General features: G+C 39.9%; 1 protein-coding gene across 2 annotated transcripts in view; it reads right to left on the bottom strand.

Moving 5' to 3' along the window:
- CYP7B1 (cytochrome P450 family 7 subfamily B member 1) overlaps positions 1–20,183 on the bottom strand; it is a 205,905-nt gene that overhangs the window by 10,975 nt on the left and 174,747 nt on the right. For both annotated transcript variants that reach the window (XM_008255573.4, XM_070075097.1), the window contains 3 exons: positions 14,780–15,370; positions 14,109–14,315; positions 2,653–2,828 (listed from right to left, as the gene is read on the bottom strand). In XM_008255573.4, coding sequence (XP_008253795.1) covers positions 2,653–2,828; positions 14,109–14,315; positions 14,780–15,370 — 974 coding nt within the window. The remainder of the gene's footprint in view (positions 1–2,652; positions 2,829–14,108; positions 14,316–14,779; positions 15,371–20,183) is intronic.

Genomic DNA, 20,183 nt, shown 5'->3' on the forward strand with positions numbered 1-20,183 from the left:
AATATATGTCCTAATTTTAACTAAAAAATATTTTCATTTTCAATGCATTTACATCCATCCAAGCATTCTCTTATTTACCTAAGTTTGATGGACAACCTCCCGTAAGCCAAGCACTAAGAATGCCAAGATGGGAAAGACATGCTCTTTCCCCTTCTTGAGCTTACAGTATATAGACACCCAGACAAATCAACAAGTAATTGCAGAATCCTGAGTGATGTGATCACAGAGTGGATGATGGCAAATTCTCTGAGGAATAAAGCGAGAATCAGACATTGTCAAAGAAGAGGTAATTATGGTGATTCTTATGAAGTAATTTGAGGCCTTCTGAGGGCAGAAGTAAAAAGGGACATTCTGGAATTCTGGAGATGCATATGCAAAAGTCGTAAAGCATGAAGAAATATCACGGCCATTTTTTGAAATGCAATATTCTAGAGTCTTTTGGAGCTTGGATGTTCTGAATCATGCCTCATTGAGTTGAGGGAATCTATGGTTCATCAGTCTCCATATCAGCCAAGAATAGCTACACCTGTATTTGGAGTTAGTCTTCCTCCTATTTCTGACTTAATGGTCATTATCTGTTTCCTACTTCTAAGATCAGGTCTTCTCAAGGTGTGTACAATACAAAAGGCAGGTAGTGTTGATTATGAATCTAATGAGCCCCTTGGCCTGTATTCTTAGTGACAAATGGCCAAGGACAGAATTTTCCTCTTTTTAACTGTCAGCACATGATGGTTTGGGATGGACATCTGTCATATGGGCATCAATAGCATTTACTTACTACTGTCTTAAGTTGTTAAGAATCAAAAGTGTAAATCGATATGCCTGACTGTGGTAAGTGCTTAGTATTCTTTACAAAATGAATAACACCTGGCCAACTATCCCAAAAGTGGCATAGAATTGCATCATTTTTTCTGTGCAAGGAATTATCAGCATTCACATGTTAATTTGAAGAAAACAATGCTGTGGCAAAAAAAAAATTAGCTAGTGAATTTGAACATTAGTCAGGCATAATTGGCTAATGTTAAATCTAGTAAATAACAGAAAGTGTTCATCAACTCAAGTTAGAGCTACTCTAATAATGCAAAATTTCATAATATTGCAATTTAGTTATTCAGCTTGTTTAATATGAGGCAAACTCTTCTGATTACTATTAAGATTGATCAATTTATTATGTAAAGTTTGGGCATTGCTATTTAATATTCCACAGGGAGAATATGAATTTGCATGCCCTTAATTTTTAACTTTGATTTTTAAATTCCTGAAAATCTACATGCAGGTCTCTTTTATTAGGTAAAGTGAGTAGAGTGGAACTAACAGGAACTCAAATAACAATGCCCTAAAGACAGTGGTGATCAGGTAAACGTCTATTACTAGTTGTGACTTTAAAGTTGATTTTACTATCATGACATAAACACTAAATGAATAATCATTTCATAAAAATAGAAAGTAAAATTTTGTTAAATAAAAATTATAGCTAGGAGACTATTTTAAAATCTAGATGTATTTTTCAATTATTAGCTACTCATTTGCACTATTTCTTGAATATCTCCTTGTGTGTGGTTTGTTTTGATATTTACTAAAGTGGAGATAAAGCTAATTGTATGCAGTGTTCATTTATTCACGAATACTACATACCTTACTTGCGAATGTCATGTATACAATGCATGAAAAAAAATATAGCTACTAATACATTTGCCTTTGCAGATGGAATCAGTGCACATTATCATATTTTCTTAGAATTCTATTCTCTTTTACTGATTTCCAAATTTTAACAATGTCGTAATTCAGCCTAGCTACCGCACATCCAATTTAGAAACCAGAGTTAAAGGATTTCAGCTACAAACTGCTCAAATGAACACAGAAGTCCCCCTTTGAAAAAGGGCATTATATATATATATATATATATATATACACACACACACACACACATATAAACCGTGGCAGCCACATCACTTCATGAGAAGCACAGGCAGAATATGACTGCATTCAATTTGCATGCAGGTGGTGACTCTCTGAAGTGGTATTAAGGGATGAACCAGGGTGGATTAATTTCCAGTCTTTGATATTCATTAACTCCAGCCTCAGAAAAAAAACACAAGGAGATGACACAATTACCCTCGGAGCTTCACCCGTGAGCAGAAGCTTTACGATTTCAAGTTCATAATGCCATACTAATTGATCAAGAAAGGGTACATACTTTTAGTGAAAAAGTATGTGGGCTTAACTACACAATGATGGTATTTGACTCCAGGATAGTCAACCTCCCACAAAGTGTTTCCACTTTGGAAACACTTAGCAAAATGGTTGTCATTATTTACTCTCTCAGCCACCTACCCGTAGCTAGCCCTCCACAGTTTTCAACAATTCTCTTCCAGGCAGAACCCAATTTTATAAGGGCCAAAGTGCATTGAAAGCAACCAGCATGTAGCCTCATCACTATATTTCTATTTATGGATCACACAACTTTCCAAAGATAGATCCTTAGGAAACACCTTAGTCAAGGGGAACATTTTTCTATCAGAAAGAAAAACAGAAGTTTTGAAGCTCACATGCCTTCTGGAACAAAGTGGTGAAAGGAAGAGAGCTCATGAGGGAGATGGATGTACTTGAAATAGGTGAGATGTAGCAATGATGGGTTTGATGCTCATTTACCTCTGGAGCTTCGAAGATCTCAGGGTCAGTATGTGTGACTGCAGGCAAGACACACAGCATATCTCCCTTTCGCAGGCAGAAGTTCCCGGTTTCTGAACTGAGAGTTAAATCCTCTTCAATAACACGTATGGTGCCCGAAAATGAGCATAGTCGAAAAGTTTCAAAAATGACGCTTTCTGAAGGAAACAAACAATAGCTTTCAGAAATATACCTGCTCCTGTAACGTGCTCTCACTCTGCCATGAAAGCTCATGACTAACAGCTTTCATTGACAAGGAAACCATTTCTTCATCACATCCATTGGGAACCAAGGGGGAGACAAGGGTGGCTAAGGATAGTGAGGGTGAGAAGGAGAGGGGCTTCGCTCCACCACAGCTGGGAGATACGTCTCTGCAGGAGGCAGTAGTGCTGTATGCAGGCAGAAAGTCATTGATAAGGAATTTTGCTGGAATGAATGGTGTGCAGGAGAAGGATGCTGTGTTAAGGATCTTGGAAATTAAAATAATATCACAGTTAAAGTGCACTGCCCGTGAGTGAATTTCAGACCAGCAATGCTTTTAAATCTAGGCTTATCCATTTAAAAACCACTTAGGCAATTAATAGTAAAGTAATTGAAGTATTGCTTTCTGAGACAGCTTAACCCTTCATTTCTTTTATGTTAGCTGTAGATAAAATGTGAGTCAGCATTTGCTAGAAAAAATTCAAAGGGAAAATACTCTTATAGGATTCAGAAGAAAACCACATTTTCGCAAGCATCCAGGGAGAAACGCATCCACTCTCGTTTCATGGAAGATTCCAGAAGCTGAATGTCCTTGCTTTCCCAGTGGCCTTCACCTTTTGCTCCTAGCACGACAGATTTTATGGCTAATTTCCGGCAATTTATCCTGGCAGTTTGAGGAGGAATTCCTTTGGGAATAATATGCATAATTTGCATAAATCATTCTGATAGCATGCATATCAGCATGTAGCTGCTGTCTAGGTCAGCATCTCTCCCTTCATAATCAAAACTGACTCTGTTTCCACCAACATGAATGGGTCCTAGAATATAAAACTTGATTCGTTCTAATCAGCAATGTGAAAAAGAGCTGCAAATGGAGTTTTTCTCTCTTCACAGGATAACAAACGATTGTGTTTATGACTTGCAATTTAGAAATCTTTCTCACATTCTCTTTCTCTCTGCCACGCACACACAGATCCCAATTTCTTAATGTTCAGCAAAGCTCTGAAACACAGAGTACCCAATTATTAGATTATTAAAGGCAAACCCATCAGTGAAGACTTGCATCAGCCAAAAAAACAAAAATAAGTGTTATTTGAGTAAAACTTAAATCTATGCACAGCTTGCAAAGAGATACCAAGTGGCTATGGGTGCCTTCTCCCAGGAGGTTTTTCCTTAAGCATGCATTTGTCTAAAGAAATGAGGCTGCGGTCAGCTCTGTGTGGCCAGTGTGGTGATTCAATGTGACGTACAGTGAGCCTGTGCATATTCTCTTGGACTGCCTTCGTTATTATAATCAGGCAGAGTCAAATTGGTTTGTTGGTGATGAGGCCAGAAAAGAACTTTGGTTTTGGAATATGGCCTCTACTGCAGATAGCCACAAGGCACCTGACACGATGGATTTCAGCTGGCAGGACACCAACAACCAACATTTCTATGGTGAAAAGCAAGGGTCTGCTTCCCATGTACTGCTCCTGGCTCTGCTGAATCAACAATAGCGTAGCATCCTTTTAGCTCGTGGTGTGAAATGGTAGCTGACATATGTAGCAGTGCTGTTCACCCAACAACTCCAGTAGGAGAAGAAATACAAAAGCAGAAATAATGGTGGGGTGGCTGCTGTGACAGGGCAGGCATCTCACAGTCTGAATAACGTGGTCACATTTGATTGGCTGATGTGCTCCTGGAGAGCATGGCAGCTTGCGCCCACCACAGTATCACAAATGACAATTGGGCAAGCATATCTTATGCAGAAGTTAATCACAATAATGGAGCGCAAAGTGTGGCTTAGCAGTCAGATCGTAAGTGACAAATCTGTTTTACCTTCCAGTACCAGTTATGTGTGCAAGAGGAGGTTGGCTCTTGCTCTAAGCATTCATGCCGATAATCATTAGATGGCAAAAGTAATGAGTTGTGTTATTATCAACAATGGAGAGTTGAGCTTATGTGGATCTGCAGTACAACATACAGACACAAAAGCCAGCAGCTTTTCCACCAGCGCCACTACAAATGCAGGCAGAGCTATATGTTGAGAAGAATGACAACTGCACAATCAAAAAATTGCAGCCTCTACTTGTAGTTGTCATAGTTGAGCAGACACCAGCCAGTGCCACTGACAGACCAGCTGGGCCCTGGGAGGACTTCCATGCTGCACCAGGAGGTACAGTAAATTATCCTGCACGGTGGAGCAACATCTGTTTCTGTGCTAGTGCCGAACAAACAAGGCAATTTAAAACATACCAAGGGATAACCAAGCAACAAATGAACATGACCCTCATTTTCTCCCCCTTCTCACACACGAGGTGCTAAACTTCAATTGTGCAAGCACTCCACAAAAGAGAAGCCAGGTTTTTATTTGATAAGGTGTTGTCAGAGAGATTTTACATGATTCCAAAATGGAAAGAAAAAGCTTATAGTATTGTTATTCTTAGAATCGTCCCCTTTCTATCTTCATTTCTTTTATACCAAAACTAGCACTCAGCTCTCAATTCGCTCTAGAATTAAAAAAAAACTTTCCATATACTTATAAATATTCAGTCTTTAAACCTAATTTGCTATACTTAGTTCACATGCCTTCAAGCATTTGTCTTCCAATTTCCACTGAATAAATGCGTACTAATGAGAACTAGAGCAAGCTGCTGAGGCAAAGCTGGGTGACTTGGGTCTGGCCTGCCACCAGCTTGTGATAGGCGGGCAAATTGAGTTAAAATGAAAAGTCTTGTCAGCTGAAATTCAACATGGTAGCCAAACAGCAAGCTGTCAATCATCCAGCCAAAACAAGGAACTACAGGTAATCAAAGGTCTTGTGAATCATTAGTGTACTTGGCTTTCCTATGGTAGTTAATTTTAATTAAGCACAATTTCTATCTTTAAATGTTTTATAAAACTTACTGTGCATAATGGATTGTTAATTTATACTAACATTTAGCAGGTAATAGGACAGTCTAATTATATGAATGAAATGTAGAAAAATGGCTATCAAGGATGCAAATAATTTGGAGATAAAATTTTTAACAGATGCTGCAAGGTGCCAACAGTTACAAGTGTGCATAAGATGAGGTTGCCTGTGTTTTATTAAGAACTGATCTTCACTGACCAGTATATACTAGGAAATTATAATACAAAATTCTAACACTGAACTCACAATTCAGAGCCTGTACTGCCTTCTTGACCTGCCTTGGAAAGATGTTTCTCTTTTCAGGACAGAAAACTATTTAGATTAAGTGTCCCTTCTAAGGAAGAACAAAAACAAAAAAAACTCATACACAAACAAAACAAAACAAACAAACAAACAAAAAAACCCTGGGGAACGTTGTGAGCTAGGGTGCTTTGCAATATAACTAGAAGGAAAATGGCACATGCAGGGAAATGCCAGTAGCAAAAGGTACAGATACCTTCCTGTTTGCTCTCAGACCTCAATTCTGGCTGTAGTAATTGACAGATGATTCTCATTTGCAGATTTAAAGGGCTAAAGCAGCTCATGATAATCAATAATGCATGTTACAATGCAAACACAAACACACACATCCAGACTTCTGCCTCACACTTCGGCCATGTCTGCATGTGTGGAATGAATGTACTGTGACACAGCCAGGCTGTTAATTTGGGTCATCTTAATGATTGGTGCAGGCTGGCATGCCATCTGATTAGCTTTGGTGTGATCAGTAGATAGCAGCAAAGGCTGGAGTGAAATGAACAGCTAGGCACTGCCACAGTCACTGGGGCCGAACACTTGGACAGTCTTAAAGAGAAGGTAGATGAGAAGGGGGTGAGTGGATGGACATGCAGCTTTTAGAAGCTGTGATGAAATGAAATGATATTGAAGTGTGAATGTGTATGTCTGTACTGCCTTTAAGATAGGTAAAAAAAAAATTAGAAATTGTGATCATTAACTACATAATTTGAGGTGAAAATCACAAATTTTTGGGTCAATGATTGTACTTTTAAAGTAAAATTAAAAGTAAAACTGGGGGCCAGTGCTGTGGCATAGTGGGTAAAGCTGCTGCCTGCAGTGCTGGCATCCCATATCGACTCTGGTTGAGTCCTGGCTGCTTCACTTCTGATTCAGCTTTCTGTATGGCCTGGGAAAGCAGTAGAAGATGGTCCAAATCCTTGGGCCCCTGCACCCACATGGAAGACCCGGAAGAAGCTCCTAGCTCCTGACTTTGGATCAGCACAGCTTCGGCTGTTGTGGCCATTTGGGGATGAATTGGTGGATGGAAGACCTCTCTCCCTTTTTCTCTTTCTCTCTCTCTCTCTCTCCTCTCTCTCTCTCTCACCTCTCTCTTTCTCTCTCTGCCTCTGCTTCTCTATAAATCTGCCTTTCAAATAAATAAATAAATCTTAAAAAATAAATAAATCTGAATTGTTACAAATGGGACTTGAATCCAGGCTCTCTGACATGGGTTGTTTTTATAACAAACAACAACTTACTCGACATGCTAAATGCTTGCCGCCATTAATACTTTTTTTTTTTTTTTTTAGAAAAAACTATTTATTTATTTTGAAAACCAGAGGTATGGAGGTATGTGGGGGAGAGATATTTTCCATTCTCTGGTTTGCCTCCCAGATGATACCAACAGCCAGCACTGGGCCAGGTCAAAGTCAGGAGCCAGGAGCTTCATCCAGGTCTCCCACATGGATAGCTTGGGCCATCATCCTCCACTGTCTTTCCCAGGCCACTAACAAGGAGCTAGATGGGAAGTGGAGCAGCCAGGACATGGACTAGCACTCATACCAGATGCTGGCTGTTGCAGGCTGCTACCAGCTACCCTATGACACTGGCTCCTACTAACTAATCTTCCTAGTTGACAAATAAAAATCATATGTATTTATGGTGTATAGCATTATGTGTTGATGTATACTTTGTGGGATGGGTCAATCAACCTAATTAACATATTAAGCCTTAGCTCTGATACTTATTAGTTATTTGTGGTGAGAATAGTTAAAATCTACTTTCTTAGCAATTTGATATTGCATAATTTCTGATTGGATAGCTCTACTGATGGTATTCTGAAAAAAAGAGTTAGTAGAAACCTATTTTTCATATTCAGCTTAAATTCTCTTTCATTTAATTTCCATTTATAAAGCACACAGGCAAAAAAAAAAAAGTCTTAATTCCTCTTCCACATAATGGCACTTTCCAAATATGTAAAGACAACTATCATGCTATTTCTGTGTGCCAGAGATGATTTGATGTTCAATCACTTGCCATGCTGAATGAATTCAACATGCCTTTGAAAATGTGGCAGAACTGGGTGTACTATTTCAAATAGTCAGAAAAAATAGAGAAGAATCATGTTCTGTGTCCTAGACACCATATATCTATTAATGTTTCATAGGAACAGATGAGCAACAGATTTTTGAAATAATATCTCCACTGACTTGTTAAGAACTTTCTGATATCCCAAGGGTTATGAGCAGCTTTGGCTGCCTGTTAGAATCACATAGGACTGGTAAACAAGCAAGCAAATACTCCATCCCAGCCCAGTGGAATAAAAATTACTTTACAATAGAGGTTTTGAGTTTTGGCTTCACTTTAGAATCACATGGGAGATTTAAAAATATGTTTTATTGTTTTTGTTTTTATTTGTGAGGCTGAGAGACAGGTAGAAAGGCTTCAAATGCACTATGGCTGTGGCTGTGCTGGGATTGAAAGCCAGGAATCAGAAATTCAATCCAGATCTCCAACATGAGGCTTGAGCTGCCTTCCACAGTCTGCATTAGCAGGAGCTGGGGCTGGGAATCAACCTCAGGTACTCAGATATGAGATGTAGTGTTTCATCAATTAGGCCAAACACTTGCCCCTTGGGGAGCTTTTAAAGCCATCAGACCTCCCCACAAATCAATGAGATTGGAATCTATGGACATGGAACCAGGTATGAGTATCAAAAACCCCAGATGAATCCAAGGAGTCATCAAGGTTGAAAAACTGGCCGGCGCCGCGGCTCACTAGGCTGATCCTCCGCCTGCGGCGCCGGCACACTGGGTTCTAGTCCCGGTCGGGGCGCCGGATTCTGTCCCGGTTGCCCCTCTTCCAGGCCAGCTCTCTGCTGTGGCCAGGGAGTGCAGTGGAGGATGGCCCTAGTACTTGGGTCCTGCACCCCATGGGAGACCAGGATAAGTACCTGGCTCCTGCCATCGGATCAGGATCAGCGTGGTGCAGTGGCTGCAGTGGCCATTGCGGGGTGAACCAACAGAAAAGGAAGACCTTTCTCTGTGTTTCTCTCTCTCTCACTGTGTGACTCTGCCTGTCAGAAAAAAAAAAAAAAAAAAAAAGGCTGAAAAACCACTGATTTAAACAATTTTCTGCTAAACCACACATTTTCTTATTCTATTCTGACAGTTGATTTTTAGACCTAACTACAACAATTTAAATTCTCATGAAAGTTCCCTTTCAATCTCTTTTGTTTCTATCATTCATTATCTTATCTAACCCACTTAAGTTTGGGCTAAGCTGAAGGTTTGATGGATAATCAAGTTAGTATTTTTCACTTTTTAACTGAAATTTCTTTATATTGCATATAAAAATCTCACTGCCTATATCCCTGAGTTTCAGATGTACCTCCGTGTAAGATGCTTGCAGTTAGAATTCCTCATGTGAACTAGAATTTATAATTCCTAGCTGGCATTGTGGCATAGCTGGTTAAGCTGTCGCCCATGAATCTAGCATCCCATACAGGAACCAGTTCGAATCCCAGCTGCTCCACTTCTGATCCAGCTCCCTGCTAATGTACCTGGGAAAGCAGTGGAGGAAGGCCCAAGTTGTTGGGCCCCTGCACCCAATTTGGGAGACACAGATGAAACTTCCGGCTCTTGGCTATGGTCTGGCATAGCCTAGCCCTGGATGTTGTGGTCATTTGGAGAGTGAATCAGCTGACAGAAGATTTTCTCTCCCTCTCTCTCTGTGAGTGTGTGTCCCTCCTCTCTCTGTAGTTCTGCCTTTCAAATATATAAGTAAATCTTACTTTTAAAAAAGAACTTATACCACTTACATCTAGTACAAATTCAGAAGATTTTTGTTAAACTTTACTACTGCTGTCTGAGTTATATAAACTTCCATTTTTTCATATACATTATTTTATAATGTTGAATCGGTTTTTTCAATATAACACACACAATCATGACAAATATACTACACTAATGTAAGATGTTAACAAAGGTGTATGGGAATTCTCTCTAAAATCTTTGTAACTTTCTTTGCATATTAAAACTATTCTAAAATAAAAAGTTGGTTTTTATTTTTAAAAATAATCACAATGTTTTACTGTGAACCTCTTACCTTATCTTAATCTTCAAAACCAACTGTATTGGAGAATCAGTGATACAGATTTGTTTACAAAATAGTGGCCAAGGTCACTGGTACATTTCTAGAGTGTTTTTTGCCTGAGCTGACAGTGGTTATTTGTGATTTTGGCATTTAAGTTAGACAGACGTTGCATCAATTTTTGGCTATGTCTCTACCTAATTGTGTGATCTGGGTATCTTCACCAAACTCTGTGAACCTTGCTATCTAGTTATAATAGATAATTGTGCTGACAGGCAGAATCTGTACCAGAAGAATCTCCTTTGTTGCATTAATTATAAGAAATTCTCTGCCCTAGTAAAAAATTGTAGCATCATTATCCTTGTGATGTATTTTTCTTCTTTTTTAAATTTTTATTTATTTATTTATTTTTTATTTTTTGACAGGCAGAGTGGACAGTGAGAGAGAGAGACAGAGAGAAAGGTCTTCCTTTGCCGTTGGTTCACCCTCCAATGGCCGCCGCAGCCGGCGCACTGCGGCCGCGGTGCACCACGCTGATCTGATGGCAGGAGCCAGGTACTTATCCTGGTCTCCCATGGGGTGCAGGGCCCAAGCACTTGGGCCATCCTCCACTGCACTCCCTGGCCACAGCAGAGAGCTGGCCTGGAAGAGGGGCAACCGGGACAGAATCCGGCGCCCCGACCGGGACTAGAACCCAGTGTGCCGGCTTTGCAAGGCGGAGGATTAGCCTAGTGAGCCGCGGCACCGGCCTGTATTTTTCTTCTAATGATGAAAATTTAATCTAGTTTTTCTAAAGAAATTGTATTAAATCATATAATTCTGTGGTTAAGGAAATGAGAAGGTGAGTACCTACACTCACATCAAGCTGTACCCTATAAATACTGAATTATATAATTCTTGCCTTTGCACAGACAACTAGTGCTCTTTTGAAATAGGGAGGAATTTACAACTAAACTATTGCTAAATGTAGAACTTATCTGCTGTTTGATTCACACTATTTTCTCAGGTTTGCAGAAAACCTTTAATCTCTTGAAAGAAAAATATTCATCTGTTTTCCTAAAGATCACAATTGGCTCCATCATTTTAAATTCTCGTGATGAACAACACTGGCCTCTACTGGTAATAGAGGTCGTGATGAACCCTGTTGGCTGCTGAGGTCACTGCCTCTATCCAGGTGGATCTGAACTCACCTGGGACTTTCCTATTGTTACTCATTTGTTGAGGATTAGGGAGCTGTAAATTTAAGTGGGTTGCAAGGATAAAATTCTCCAGCTCTAATTAGGGACTAAAAGGGACCCAAATTATAGCTCTGGAATTTACCATTTTTTCTTTTTGAATAAATTTAAATATTCCTACTTTCATGCTTCAATTTAAAAATGATATTTTCTTTCAATATAGATAATTGAGAATAGAGACCAGAGTTGTGGTGCACTATGTTAAACCACTACTTGCAATGCTGGCATCCCATATTGGAGTGCTGGTTTCAATCCTGGCTGCCCTGCTTCCAACTCAGCTCCCTGATAATGCACCTGGAAAAAACTATGAAAGATGGGCCCAAGTGCTTAGGCTCCTGCTACCCATGTGGGCATCCTGGCTGGAGTGCCAGCCTCCTGGATTCAGCCTGGCCCAAACCTGGATCTTTCAGACATTTGGAGGGTGAATCAGCAGATTGAGGATCTCTTTCTCTCTCTCTCTCTACCTCTCTCTCCATCAGTTTGCCATTCAAATAAATAAAAATAAATCTCTATTAAAAAGAATAAAATGAGGAGCCAGTGCTGTGGCGTAGTGGGTTAAGCCACTGCCTGTAGCGCCAACATATACTGGCGCTGGTTCTAGTCCCAGCTGCTCCATTTCCAATCCACTCTCTGCTAATGTGCCTGGGAAGGCAGTGGAAGATGGCCCAAGTCTTTGGGTCTCTGCACCCACGTGGGAGACCCGGAAGAAGCTCCTGGCTCCTGGCTTCGGACTGGCCCAGCTCCAGCCATCGCAGCCATTTGGGGAGTGAACCAGTAGATGGAAGATAGATTCTCTCTCACTCTCTCTCTCTATCTCTCTCTCTCTGTAACTCTGCCTTTCAAATAAAAATAAATAAAGCTCTAAACAAAAAGATTAAATTTTTAACAGTAATAACAGAAGATAAATATATATTGCTTGAAACTGCATTACTCCAAATATGCATCATTTTATTCATTAAAAAAAAATGGGAATTACTTGAATACATGGGAAATGTAACCTAAGTCTTTGTAGAGATTGTAAATCTTCTACCCAGAAAATAGTGTGCATTCAAGCGGAGGCGATTCCTCAGAATTTTACACAAATTTTATGTATTTGCTTCCCAAAAGGTTAGCAAGGAAAAATAAAAGCATGTTGGCATTTTAATAACATTGAGATTGTTTTCTTTCTTCAAGAAAATGTAAAATTCCTTTTATAATATTAGCTAACGACAGTAAACTACAAATTGTCACATTTTTCCTGACTGCCAGTACAATTCTCGCTGCCATCTCTAATGGTCAGTCTGACTAGAGGGAACCATTTCTAGAACACTTGGCCCATTCTTTGAAAATGTCAACCGTGACCAGGGCTGGGAGAGCCATTACTTCGAGAACCTGGGGCATATTTGTAAGATAAGCAATTAAGGGCAATATAGGTTAAAATATTCACCCACAGTGTCAAAGAAGTGACACAACAGATATCCTTGCATTTGTGCAAAGGGACTTGGAAGACTACATTCTAGGCCGGCGCCGCGGCTCACTTGGCTAATCCTCCGCCTAGCGGCGCTGGCACACCGGGTTCTAGTCCCGGTTGGGGCGCCGGATTCTGTCCCGGTTGCCCTCTTCCAGGCCAGCTCTCTGCTGTGGCCAGGGAGTGCAGTGGAGGATGGCCCAGGTGCTTGGGCCCTGCACCCCATGGGAGACCAGGAAAAGCACCTGGCTCCTGGCTCCTGCCATCGGATCAGCGCGGTGCGCCGGCCGCAGCGCGCCGGCCGCGGCGGCCATTGGAGGGTGAACCAACGGCAAAGGAAGACCTTTCTCTCTGTCTCTCTCTCTCACTGTCCACTCTGCCTGTCAAAAAAAATAAAAATAAAAAAAAAAAAAAAAAAAAAAAGACTACATTCTAAACACCACCACAGGGGGAAGTGTAAATACAGAGGAAATTGAAAATAGCTCATGGGCCTGGAATTTATTTTGGGAGTGTAAGTTCATCAGGTAAGGGCAGGGGAAAAACCAGCAAAGGCCAATGGACTGCTGTGAAAGCTCACTTCGCAGATGTAGAGCCCTCTGCAGAAACCCAAAAGGCTTAAACAAGTGTCAGCCTACCTACTGAGTCAACACACATTTAAAATTACCAACTTTAACAAAGAGCAGCTTGTAGTTGCTTTTTTCCCTTTCTCCTTCTCTACCTTTCTCCATCCCCCTTCTATTCCTTCCTTTCCTCCTTCCTTCCTGTTTCTTTCTCTTTTTTTTGAGTGTGTTTAAATCATGAATTTCCAGTATAAACCATTTATATTACTTTTTTTGAGAATCATACACTCCAAGCTATGAAAAATAACCCAGAGATATGATTCTCAAGAAGAATCAATACATTTTGCATACAAGTTGCGTGTCTAAAATACTTCATTTTTTAATCTGCAATACTTTTCTCACCAAGGTAGCGCCTTGATATTTGGAAAGCATTAGCACACCAACAGATGCTCAGAATCAAATGACTTAATAAGCATAAACTTTTTTTCAAATAATTGCAAAGCTTTGATTTAGCCTTTTGCATACCTTGCATAGTTAATTACCTAGGCCTTAATGTTTACATGCAATGAGAGTATCTACGGCTATAAACTACATAATTTATAATTGATGTAAATGGGTGTTATTATGTCAATTAGGCAGCTGTGTCCTCCACCTCTTGGTAAACAGCAATGAGTGATAAACTGAGTTTGCAGAGAGATACCTTCTTTTCTTCATAACAGATAAAAATAAATTACCTAGGTAGACCAGGCTGTCCAATTGTTCTCTGGTGAGGTAGATGGAAAATCCAGACCCTTGCTTTTGACCTGTTGACTGCAGCAAACGGTCAATTTCGTCACGCACGGCTGCCATGGCTTCTGGGTGCCGCAGAAGATAATACATGGCCCAGAACATAGCTGGAAAGGTGTTTGCCACAGAGGCCCAGAGAAAGGCTAAATGATGTGCTGAGAGAAAATAAGTGAAAAGGAAGATTAATAGCGTTTATTACACTGATTAGATTTGCAGTGTGCTAATTAAAAGATGTTAGGACACAGACCCAGCCAAGGATCAGTGCATGCTAATGAGAACCAATAGGCTTCTGAAGTCTAATTTTCTGCTTAATGAGAATAGTTTAAAATGTAATGTGTGTGGGGGGGCAGGGAGGTGGAGAATGAGATAAGAGGAGTAAATGCAGCATAGTTATACTCTTTCTCATTATCACCATTAAGTATCTTGTTTTACCACCTCAGCAAAAAAAAAAAAAAAAAAAATCAATTATCACAGAGGGTTGTTTCAGAGTAAAACATTTTACCATTAGCCAATTAGAAAGATCATAAAAATTTTCAAGGTCGCCATTTTGTCTTTTTATTTCAAAGGTCTACTGTAAATTATTTTATTTTAGGCAAGTAATCATTGAGAAGTTTCTTACCTCCTATTTCAAAGTCCTCACGTACATAGTATTTCTCCAGTATCTCTTGCCTCTTTTGAACAATTTCTGATGATCCTTTAAACTCCGCTAATTTTTCTGATGTCAAACATTTTATAAGTTTCTGCTGCACAGACTTGATATTGCCTAGAAGCTCAATGGGTATTTCAGATGCTAATAATGAAAACTTGTCATCAAATTTAAAAAAATTTTCTCTTAGCTCACTAATATATTTTGTACTGTCACCAGCAAGAAATTTTCCATGCAAAGTTGTAAAGGTGATATCAAATATCATTGTGCCACAGAACGTTAACAATTGTGCCATTTTCCAATTTGTGGTTTTAAGTAGTTGAACTTCAAACATTTGTTTTATATTCTGCATCAAGTCTTCCAAGAGTATGTCCAAAGATTTGCCTTGCAAAAGTTGATAGACGACGTGAAGCTCATCATCCATGTCATTATTGTGTATCATCTGTTTGATGGAAAATGTTTTCTCTGACAGTTTATTACCAAATTTTCGAAAGCTTAATTGTTTTTGATTTTTCATCACTAATTGGTACTGGAAAGGGTCCAGGATAAATGTTATATACTTCCCTAGAAGAAATCAATGAAAATACAAGTTCATTTGGTAAAAAACCAAAAATACATACCTTAACTTTGAAAATAGTTCAATAAAAAATTAGAAATATCCTAATAACTAATATACAACATTGAATAAAAAGGCATTATAATCAAAGATCCACTACACGTTTCTTTTAAAAATGGAAGATTGTAGAAAAACTCTAGAAACTTAAAGTTAAATACTCTAAAGTTTTAAATGACCTTTTTTTTAAAGATTGATTTGTTTATTTGTAGGGTAGAGTCACAGATAGAGAGAGGGAGAGACGGAGGGAAAGGTCTTCCATTCACTGGTTCACTCCCAAATGGACACCAAGGCTGGAGCCCCATGGGAAGCCAGGAGCCAGGAGCTTCTTCTGGGTTTCCTACATAGGTGCAGGGGTCCAAGCACGTGAGTCATCCTTCAGTGCTTTCTCAGGCCCCAGCAGAGAGCTGGATCAGAAGAAGAGCAGCTGGGGCAACTACTGGCACCCATAGGGGATGCTGGCACCACAGGCAGAGGCTTAACCTTCTTTGCCACAGGGCTGGTCCCATTAATGATCTTTAAAAAGATAAATTACTCTTCCACATTTTGCCTAAAGCACCAGATATTTTGAAAATCCTGTAAATGTTCTTTTAACCCTTGAATTACACACTGCTCATATTTTACCCCAATTAAATAAATGGAAAATAGTAAACTAAATTGGAAAACTTCCATTCCATTATTGATGATGTAGATTTCCTTAAGAGCTTTTTCCTATTCAATGTCATCTTAGCTCTAGTCAGATATAATCATTTTAACTCAAAACAAATGACACTGTGATATGAAGCAGGCATACACACATAAAATATAATTCTACACTAGTACAAAATCACAAACACCAGCATTCTTATGTTTATAAATAAGGAAATAGTGGTTCAGGAAGATTTAGTAACAGGTACAAGGTCACTACTGACTTGTGATTGAGAGAGTTCCAGTCTAGAACCTACCCATTCATTCAACACATACGATATTCAGGTACTTGCCTGGATCTCTTCTTTCTTGAGATATAAAGTTGTAAAGAGATCACTGAATTGTTAGAGGCAGGGATACAGGAGGGGAGTACACACCGAATACAAGAAGCAGAAAGTGGAATTTGCTTCAGTCTGCCTGAGTCATCAGCAAAAGTTCCCTGAGACAATGATATTGTTTCCTATATTTCAGTGTTGCCCAGCCTCATCTAATTAAAACACTTGAGATGCCTGCTACAAATACAGATTCCAACAAGAGTCTACTCGGAGGTGAGGCCTCCGAGTGTTAATTTTTGACAAGGTCCTCAGATGATTTTCATAAGGAGACTCCTTTAAGAACGCAGTCATGGTTTGTTTCAAACATTGGAGAGTTCTCAGCTTGACTCCCACATTCCCCCGTGGAAAAGCTAAAGAAAATCAGGAGGGGGTGTGTTGTAGCATTGTGGGTAAGGCCACAGCCTGCAGCACTGGCATTCCATATAGGCACCAGTTGGCATCCTAGCAGCCCCACTTCCAATCCAGCTCCCTGCTAATGGTCTGGGAAAAGTAGTGGAAAATGGTGTAAGTCCTTGGGCCCTTGCTCGGGACCTGGATGAAGCTCCTGACTCTTGGCAGGCCAAAGTGGCCCTTTCAGGAGTGAAAGAGCAGATAGAAGATCTCTCTCTCTCTCTGTAACTCTGACTTTCAAATAAGTAATTTTTTTTAAAGAAAAGCAGGAGATGTTAAAACAGCCAAGAATATACTGCTATTTTAAAGGCACACCCTGAGCAAGGAGTGACCCTTAATACACTATCCTCTTCCTCACACAGTGCTACTTTCTTCTCAGAGTGTTTTTGTTTTTAATTATTTACTTGATGGTGGTGGGGAAGGGTGTGCAAGGGCTGACAGAGACAGATATCTTACTCTCTACATGCCCACAACATCCAGGGCTGGGCTGGGTCAAAGCTGGTGAGCTGGTGAGCTGGAAACGCCATCCGTGTCTCCCATGTGGGTGGCAGAAATCCAGCTACTTGAGTCATCATCTGCTGTCTCTCAGGGTGCACACTAGCAGGAAGCTGGAAATGGGAGCCGAGCTGGGACTCACACCTAGCACTCTGATATGGAATGTGGATATTCCAGCTGGTCATCTTAACTACTGCACCAAACACCTTCTCCCAGAGTGCTTTTCCAAGATTCCTTCTAATTACAAATATTATCCAAGTAGTGTTCAAAAATCGTATTTACTAAATTTTTTGTCCAAAAATATACGTGAAGTCTAGGTGATCCTAAAAACTTTAATGTCTATTTATATATTGTCTTCAATATCCCTGTATGTGTGTAGGGTGTGTATGTGTGTGGGGCGGGGCGGTGTATGTAGTTTTCTTAAGGTGAATGACTTCTCACTTGTTATCTATAGTAACTCAAAGCTCATCACAGAAATTATGTTTGGTGAAGAATATTTAGAATAAAGTCTGGAGTCATTTTCTTATTTATATATGTATTTATTTGAAAGGAGGAGGGAGAGGTATAGAGATGATAAAGACAGAGATATAGATAGAGATAGAGAGATAGAAATAGAGAGAGAGAGAGAGAAATAGAGAGAGAGAGAGAGAGAGAGAGAGAGAGAGATCTGCTGGCTCACTCCCCACATGCCTGTAACAGGAGCAGGCTGGTTTTGATTTGCATTTCCCTGATTGCTAGTGATCTTGAACATTTTTTCATGTGTCTGTTGGCCATTTGGATTTCCTCTTTTGAAAAATGTCTATTGAGGTCCTTGGCCCATCTCTTAAGTGGGTTGTTGGTTTTGTTGTTGTGGAGTTTCTTGATCTCTTAGTAGATTCTGGTTATTAATCCTTTCTCTGTAGCATAGTTTGCAAATATTTTTTCCCATTCTGTAGGTTGCCTCTTCACTCTCCTGACTATTTCTTTTGCAGTACAGAAACTTTTCAATTTGATGGAATCCCAATAGTTAATTTTGGCTTTGACTGCTTGCGCCTCTATGGTCTTTTCCAGGAAGTCTTTGCCGGTGCCAATATCTTGCAGGGTTTCTCCAATGTTCTCTAATAATTTGATGGTGTCAGGTCGTAGATTTAGGTCTTTAATCCATGCTGAGTGGATTTTTGTGTTAGGTGTAAGGTAGGGGTCTTGCTTCATGCTTCTGCACGTGGAAATCCAGTTTTCCCAGCACCATTTATTGAATAGACGGTCCTTGCTCCAGGAATTGGTTTTAGATCCTTGATCAAATATAAGTTGGCTGTAGGTGTTTGGGTTGATTTCTGGTGTTTCTATTCTGTTCCATTGGTCTATCCATCTGTTTCTGTACCAGTACCATGCTGTTTTGATTACAACTGCCCTGAAGTATGTCCTGAAATCTGGTATTGTGATGCTTCCGGCTTTGTTTTGTTGTACAAGATTGCTTTAGCTATTCGAGGTCTCCTGCATCTCCATATGAATTTCAGCATCATTTTTTCCAGATCTGAGAAGAATGTCTTTGGTATCTTGATTGGGATTGCATTGAATCTATAAATTGCTTTTGGGAGAATGGACATTTTGATGATGTTGATTCTTCCAATCCATGAGCATGGAAGATTTTTCCATTTTTTGGTATCCTCTTCTATTTCTTTCTTCAGGGAAATGCAAATCAAAACCACAATGAGGTTCCACCTCACCCCGGTGAGAACGGCTCACATTCAGAAATCTACCAGCAACAGATGCTGGCAGGGATGTGGGGGAAAAGGGACATTAACCCACTGTTGGTGGGAATGTAAACTGGTAAAGCCACTATGGAAGTCTGTCTGGAGATTCCTCAGAGACCTGAATATAACCCTACCATTCAACCCAGCCATCCCACTCCTTGGAATTTACCCAAGGGAAATTAAATTGGCAAACAAAAAAGTGGTCTGCACCTTAATGTTTATTGCAGCTCAATTCACAATAGCTAAGACCTGGAATCAACCTAAATGCCCATCAACAGTAGACTGGATAAAGAAATTATGGGATATGTACTCTATAGAATACTATACAGCAGTAAAAAACAATGAAATCCGGTCATTTGCAACAAAATGGAGGAAACTGGAAAACATGCTGAGTGAAATAAGCCAGTCCCAAAGGGACAAATATCATATGTTCTCCCTGATCGGTGACAACTAACCAAGCACCAAAAAGGAAACCTGTTAAATTGAAATGAACACTATGAGAAACGGTGACTTGATCAGCCCTTGCCCTGACTGTTGAACAACTTAATACGTTATCCCTCTTAGCATTTTTTTGTTTGTTCTACTTAATACTATTGGTTTAATTCTGTAATTAATACACAGTTATTCTTAAGTGTTGAAACTTAACTGAAAAGTGATCCCTGTTAAATATAAGAGTGGGAATAAGAGAGGGAAGAGATGTACAATTTGGGACATGCTCAAGCTGACTTGCCCCAAACAGTAGAGTTAGAAATATACCAGGGGATTCCAATTCAATCCCATCAAGGTGGCATATACCAATGCCACCTCACTAGTCCAAGTGATCAATTTCTGTTCACAATTGATCATAATGATAGGACTAAGAACCAAAGGGATCACATAAACAAGACTAGTGTCTGCAAATACTAGCTGATAGAATAAAAAAGGGAGAGAACGATCCAACATGGGAAGCGAGATACACAGCAGACTCATAGAATGGCAGATGTCCTAACAGCACTCTGGCCTCAGAATCAGCCCTTAAGGCATGCGGATCCAGCTGAAAAGCCCATGAGAGTATTTCAGGCATGGAAAGCCAAGACACTCTGTCAAAAAAAAATGACCTAAATGAAAGATCTCTGCGAGTGAGA

Source organism: Oryctolagus cuniculus, chromosome 6 (genome assembly GCF_964237555.1).
Source record: "Oryctolagus cuniculus chromosome 6, mOryCun1.1, whole genome shotgun sequence".
Classification (NCBI taxonomy): Eukaryota; Metazoa; Chordata; class Mammalia; order Lagomorpha; family Leporidae; genus Oryctolagus; species Oryctolagus cuniculus.